At 49.9% G+C, this 7,500-nt stretch overlaps 1 protein-coding gene and 1 long non-coding RNA gene across 2 annotated transcripts in view; one reads left to right on the top strand and one right to left on the bottom strand.

Annotated features, from left to right (window-relative positions):
• The window catches only part of LOC135239244 (histidine-rich glycoprotein-like), a 12,560-nt gene extending 5,929 nt beyond the window's left edge, over window positions 1-6,631 (top strand). The window contains exon 3 of the mRNA XM_064307779.1: window positions 6,552-6,631. Within this exon, the coding sequence (XP_064163849.1) occupies window positions 6,552-6,631 (80 nt within the window). The remainder of the gene's footprint in view (window positions 1-6,551) is intronic.
• The window catches only part of LOC135238498 (uncharacterized), a 32,787-nt gene that overhangs the window by 19,821 nt on the left and 5,466 nt on the right, over window positions 1-7,500 (bottom strand). The gene's annotated exons all lie outside the window — the stretch shown is intronic.

Raw genomic sequence — 7,500 nt, 5'->3', positions numbered from 1 at the left:
ATCCACGTGCCAAATTAATTACTTTCACATCCCGTTACACGTTTGTTTGATCAGGTGCTGCAAGACTGGCAGCTATAAGTTATGCTTGCTCAATACACACATAAATTAAGCTAATACCCTCAAAAATACGTAACGTAATAAGCAAATATTTTACTCTCGCGGTTAATAAGCCATCTGCTGTCTGTTCTGAAGAGGAGAAAAACGAGTGTGATGTCACGCCTTTCGGTCGAAACTGGGATCAGGCTGCTCCGCTCATGACTAATGATGGAGTTAATCATTTACATTTTTAACACTCATTTCAAATATGCATTCCAAACACTGCCATTCTGTGTCTGCGTTTCATACCGATTCTCCAAGCGTGCACACGTCTGTCGCTTCCTGTAAAACTTTACGAGTCCGGATTTTATGAGCATATGTTGGGCACAGTCTGTCCTCTGCTCAGCAGCTCGCTGGACCGGGAGAGACGGCTCATTGGTCTGTTCAGTTCAGCTCATGGGGTTTACAGATCACGAAACACAACCAATCGGATCAGGAGAGGCCTGTAAGGAGGAGGGGTGTGTGATTATATCCGGGCTGCATCCGTACTGGCGGATAGCCGCTTAAAACAAACTCACCGGTATCAGCCCAAGGCTGCGGTTATGGCCGCTGCGTTGCGTGAATCTGTTGATTATATTTACCCGCTGATCTCACAAGCAAAGCCACAGAGATGCTCAGCGGAGCTCTAGACTCAGAATCTCTGTTTAAGAGAAAAGTGAGCAAACTGAAATTAAATTAATCACATTTTTTACTCATAAGTTGGCGTCAGTGCTCTTCTGCTTCTTCCATGAAGGTGGAAACTTGATCGCGGTTCGCAGCTGTGCTCTTATGTAAAACAGGGAGGCATCGACATCAGCTGATGTGGCCAGTGTAATATGCTTTACTGATGGATGTGGCCAGTGTAATATGCTTTACTGATGGATGTGGCCAGTGTAATATGTTTTACTGATGGATGTGGCCAGTGTAATATGCTTTACTGATGGATGTGGCCAGTGTAATATGCTTTACTGATGGATGTGGCCAGTGTAATATGCTTTACTGATGGATGTGGCCAGTGTAATATGCTTTACTGATGGATGTGGCCAGTGTAATATGTTTTACTGATGGATGTGGCCAGTCTAATATGCTTTACTGATGGATGTGGCCAGTGTAATATGTTTTACTGATGGATGTGGCCAGTCTAATATGCTTTACTGATGGATGTGGCCAGTGTCAGCGGTTAGCGCTCGCATAGTGGAGGCAGAACGCAGGCAAACTGATAAGGGGAGAGCTGGCTCTGAAAGTCCCTGAAAGACACCAAAATGTCTTTTTGTGTTATTGCCTGTCAGAGGAGAAATGGAAAAAAAAGGCCTTCATTTTTATTGAACACTATCGTTGAGTGCCCCCCTTTGATCTAAGTGCAGACATTTGTGGCTGCACGCCGAGAAGGGAACAGACTGGACTGATGCTATCATTTCATCATATTCCTCTCTGCATTGCCCATTTCATATCAGGCAACGTTTCCTCCAGAGCTCAACACACACACACACACACACACACACACACACACACACAGCCAGAAACGAATGAAGTAGGCTAACAGTTAACGATAGCTAAGCAGCTTCACCAAAGTTAGCAATAGTAGGCTAATTCATAACGGGCAACACCACTGACTGGTATTAGCCAGCTTAGCACGTTGGCCGGAGCGGCTTGTGAACGTTCATGGGAAGTTTATGACATCATTCAGCTTACAAGGCATTCATATAATAATTAAACTGCCATACAGTACTGTGGTATATAGGCGATACATGCGTAGCTATCTGAGAAATCTCGTGTTCCCACTCTCCTGCCTAGTACATTACCCTGTGGTTAAATTAATATTTTTGAATAACATAATTGGATTACTAACAGGAAAGTTAGCTATGACTAATTCATCCTATTCAAAAATATAAATGAATGAAACGTCTGGTTAACATTAATGCTGTTTTTTTTTAACTGGGAGCCATCGCAAGTGAGTTTACCTGTCAGGGTTATCCGAGAGATGTGGAATGTGATTTTGTCTCTATGCTATAAAATCTCAAAATAATAAATGAGACTGCTTCAGATGCCTCCAGCTTGTGTGCTGTGAATCAGATTCATGATCTGACAGCACTGAACTCCAGTTTATTTGTTTTTGACAGAATTTCTACTTTGTGTTGGGAAAAAAATAAGTTCTTTTTGACTGAAATGGTTTAATGAATTCAATTGTGTCCAATAGTTTTTTGGTTTTTGTCAAGCATAGTTCAAAGATTATTCACAGAATGCTCCTTTTTCCCCCTCTGAGTGAAACACAATTAAGCTGGATGGACTGAGCGATTCGGAGCGCCGAATATATCTGTTTGGGGTGGAGAACGGCATGGCAGGATGTGGGGGTGGGGTTGTGGGCGGCGGGTCCAGAGGTGAAAAGGGTGAACAGACTAAAACAAGCATCACAGCGAAAGCTTACTTATACACATATATACAGTGCAGTCATGAGTATTTTGGAGAGTGAAACTATTTCTGCAATTTTGGCTCTGTACTCCCAGCATTTTAGGTTTGACATGAAACAGTGAATATGAGGTTAAAGTCAGACTGTCAGCTTTAATCTGGGGCATTTGCACCCGTACAGGGCGATCCGTGGAGCTTTAATCTGGGGCATTTGCACCTACAGCGTCCTGGAGCTTAATCTGATTTGCACCGAGGGCGATCCGTGGAGCTTTAATCTGGGGCATTTGCACCCGTACAGGGCGATCCGTGGAGCTTTAATCTGGGGCATTTGCACCTAGGCATCCTGGAGCTTTAATCTGGCATTTGCACCTACAGGGCGATCCGTGGAGCTTTAATCTGGGGCATTTGCACCCGTACAGGGCGATCCGTGGAGCTTTAATCTGGGGCATTTGCACCCGTCAGGCGATCCTGGAGCTTATCTGGGCATTGCACCCGTACAGGGCGATCCGTGGAGCTTTAATCTGGGGCATTTGCACCCGTACAGGGCGATCCGTGGAGCTTTAATCTGGGGCATTTGCACCCGTACAGGGCGATCCGTGGAGCTTTAATCTGGGGCATTTGCACCCGTACAGGGCGATCTGTGTCGGAATCATAGCCCTTTAGCACATGGTGCCGATGTTTGGCTAATGATTATGTAACATCTTGCCAACGCTCGGTCACCTCGTGAGCACCTTGATTCCGATTAAGATCCGTGGAGCTGGTCTGGGAGGCATGCACAGGCGCTTGCACACGCAAAGCATTCTGGGAGGCACGCACAGGTGCTTGCACACGCTAAGAGAGTCGCTCCCAGAGCTGCTAATTAACCCAATGCCCAGGACACTGTCCCTTCCAGCTCTGCGTCCTCACAGCGGCCTCCCAACCCCCCAGCAAACGCTGGGCATCCAGCAGACCCAGCAGTTACAGAGGACGGGGTGAGAGCACGTGTTTGTGTGAAACGGCCAAATAATCCCCCCCCCCCCACACACACACACATTTAGTGTGCTGCGGTGTTGGTGCTCTCACGGAATGATGTCTTAAACCCGTGTGGACTTTAGAATGCAAGTTAACAGGAAACAGAGAAACGCACATTAAGATTATTCTGCTATTACACCTAATCACCACTGATCCTGGTGCAGTCGCACCCAATCACCACTGATCCTGGTGCAGTCGCACCCAATCACCACTGATCCTGGTGCAGTCGCACCCAATCACCACTGATCCTGGTGCAGTCGCACCCAATCACCACTGATCCTGGTGCAGTCGCACCCAATCACCACTGATCCTGGTGCGGTGCAGTCGCACCCAATCACCACTGATCCTGGTGCAGTCGCACCAATCACCACTGATCCTGGTGCAGTCGCACCCAATCACCACTGATCCTGGTGCAGTCGCACCCAATCACCACTGATCCTGGTGCAGTCGCACCCAATCACCACTGATCCTGGTGCAGTCGCACCCAATCACCACTGATCCTGGTGCAGTCGCACCCAATCACCACTGATCCTGGTGCAGTCGCACCCAATCACCACTGATCCTGGTGCAGTCGCACCCAATCACCACTGATCCTGGTGCAGTCGCACCCAATCACCACTGATCCTGGTGCAGTCGCACCCAATCACCACTGATCCTGGTGCAGTCGCACCCAATCACCACTGATCCTGGTGCAGTCGCACCCAATCACCACTGATCCTGGTGCAGTCGCACCCAATCACCACTGATCCAGGTATAGTGACAGACTATAGTTCCCAGGGGAGCCCTGTGCGGGTAAAGTTTTTAGAAACGGGACTTACTAAGCGGTGGCATTCCAAGGCAGATATTTTCAGGTGAGACGTTGCTCAGGGAGACGGTGCTCTGAAGCAGCGACCGTCTGCCTGTCATAGTTCTGTAGCAGAGCTGTGGAGGTGGAGAGGGGGTGGCTGGCTTTCTCAAAAATCCTCATTCTATCCCCCCCTACACCATAAGCAAGCCAGACACTGTAAACTTTTCAAACTATTCACTGAAAAAACAAGAAACCTGCAGACAGGGAAACACACACCCACGCAGCAGCAGCTATGCTCCGACTGACAAGACAGAGCTCTGAAGATTGAACATTTATGCTGCGGACTGGAGTTAAACCTGCAGGCACTGCGGCCCTCCAGTACTGGAGTTAAACCTGCAGACACTGCTGCCCTCCAGGACTGGAGTTAAACCTGCCGACACAGCGCCCCCTCCAGGACTGGAGTTAAACCTGCAGACACTGCGGCCCTCCAGGACTGGAGTTAAACCTGCAGACACTGCGGCCCTCCAGGACTGGAGTTAAACCTGCAGACACTGCGGCCCTCCAGGACTGGAGTTAAACCTGCAGACACAGCGCCCCCTCCAGGACTGGAGTTAAACCTGCAGACACTGCAGCCCTCCAGGACTGGAGTTAAACCTGCAGACACTGCGGCCCTCCAGGACTGGAGTTAAACCTGCAGACACTGCTGCCCTCCAGGACTGGAGTTAAACCCGCAGACACTGGGGCTCTCCAGGACTGGAGTTAAACCCGCAGACACTGCGGCCCTCCAGGACTGGAGTTGAACCCGCAGACACTGCGGCCCTCCAGGACTGGAGTTAAACCCGCAGACACTGCGGCCCTCCAGGACTGGAGTTAAACCTGCACACACTGCAACCCTCCAGGACTGGAGTTAAACCTGCACACACTGCAGCCCTCCAGGACTGGAGTTAAACCTGCAGACACTGCAGCCCTCCAGGACTGGAGTTAAACCTGCAGACACTGCGCCCCCTCCAGGACTGGAGTATACCTGCAGACACTGCGGCCCTCCAGGACTGGAGTTAAACCAGCAGACACTGCGGCCCTTCAGGACTGGAGTTAAACCCGCAGACACTGTGGCCCTCCAGGACTGGAGTTAAACCTGAGATCCTTGATAAAACTAATCAAATTACTATATTTATTTAGATACACACACACACCATATTTCTATGGGATAATGAAAAGGATATTGCAATGACTGTTCCCCTAAATTTGGATGGTTTCATCGAGTGAGCACAAAAAGGCTTTTGAAATTGGCAAGCGGGGAGGTTTTGTGTGATCTGGCACCATCCCCAGTGAGCAGGGGTGGAATTTCCTCTGGGGCTGGTCTCCGTGTGTGGAGTGTGTGTGGCTGTGTGTGTGTGTGTGTGCGAATGTCCGTGTGTGGAGTGTGTGACGGTGTGTGTGTGTCTGTGAGTGTTTGTGTGGGAGAGAGTGTGTGTGCATGTGTGAGTGTATGTGTGTGTGACTGTATGTGTGGAGTGTGTGTGTCTGTGAGTGTGTATGTGAGAGAGTGTGTGTTTGTGTGTGTGTGTGTGTGTGGAGGAGAGGCACAGTAACAGAAGGGAAAAGCAAGAGTGTCAAACTCAGGGCTGCCAGTTTCAAGCAGATCCCCCCACGCAACTGCCACAGAGATTGAAATAACATATGCGTGCAATTTTTGAATCTCAGGCAACATTCTGCTATCCAATTAAAAGATGAAAGAAAAACAAAAAGAAACTTGAGAACGTCGGGAAGTAATTCATTGATCGAGCTCCCTGGGTAATTACACGTAGGGGATGAAGAAAAACCAATAAATGCCGTTGCGTTAGGTTCATATTCCTTCCATGAAACGGTTGAACTAAGATACAAAACAAATTTTTTAAAAAAACCTTCGCTTGCGGCAACCGGCAGACAATACTCTGGAGTTTACTCTGGCATGGCGGTGAGCGTGTCGCACCTGTAACTCTCCCGCTCAGGAGGGGGGGGTATTTCAGGGGAGAGCTCGGGGGAGCAGCGAAGGGGGGGGGGGCAGAATTAAGAACCCGCTCACGTCGGGGCGAGCGAGCTGCCAGGGTATCTTCAGCGGGACAAAATACAATTTAAAAGGTGTCATAGAGCAGCTGGGGGAAGCCAGGCGCCACGGCGGCGGTAACGGCGAGCACTGGCGGGAGAGCCACGGCGTCTGTCACGCGCGGATACGCGTCGCGTCGCGCCGCGATCTTCCCTGCGGCGTCATTCCCCGCGGCGGCCTTCCCAGCGTGTGAAACGAGCCGCTGGCGCAGCCGCCACTACGGCAGCGCGGAGCCGCCAGGGGGGCGGGGCTTCGGCCAGCGGTGACGTCATCACTACAGGTGCGACCGCGTTAGTAATAATAATAATAATATTAATAAGAACAGGAAATGTGGGTCACATCTGGCTTTTATCCGCAACGAAAGCGTGGCCATCGAGTTTAAATCCTGCGGCACACAAGCGCTTCTATGCAGCTGCGCTGTTACAGGCAGGCCAAACCCTCGGTCACAACTGGTTAGTCTAATTAAAACTCAATTAATAATGAAAAAAACCCCACGGAGCAGGAATGCGTTTGCTCGTTAACCGGTGTTCTCCAGCGGTGTGACAGCAGAACCGGTCCCGCGGCTGGGGCTCGAACCCACAGCCGCGCTCAGAAGTCAGCTCTGTCACAACATTTCACACACAGAATCATGGGAGTCCAGGCAGGGATACGAAGACAACCTCAAGACTACATATCCCATCAGCCCCCCCTTTTGCAAAACATGATGTAGCCAATAGAATGCACCACATTTTCATCCTGGATTCCTGCAAGGCCAGTCGGTATTACCCAAGTGTCCAGAGTATCAGATCAGTAATTTTTACTCTCTACAGGTGGTACAAACCAACAACAGATCCATTCTTGGTGCTCCCAAAGGCAGCGTAGCCGATCACAGATCCACGCTCTCTGTGCCCACAGGTGGTAGGCTGGCGGCTCAGCGTTTAGAGGGTCTTCAGGTAATGAGCTGCACTCCACCGGAGGGAAAAGGTGGAAAGTGCAGCTCATTATCCACAGTTTCTGCTCCTCAATTCGGCAGAACCTGGCCCTCCTGAGAATGTTCCAGAAAACACCTTTGACTAATCACTGTAGGGCATTTCACACAGAGCAAGCCTTCTGGCTCATCCTCTGAGGGTTACCGGTTGGTTGGTTATTCTGACAG

This window comes from Anguilla rostrata, chromosome 1, assembly GCF_018555375.3.
Source record: "Anguilla rostrata isolate EN2019 chromosome 1, ASM1855537v3, whole genome shotgun sequence".
Classification (NCBI taxonomy): Eukaryota; Metazoa; Chordata; class Actinopteri; order Anguilliformes; family Anguillidae; genus Anguilla; species Anguilla rostrata.
The sequence above is the reverse complement of the archived record's forward strand: the minus strand, read 5'-3'. Positions and strand labels throughout refer to the sequence as shown.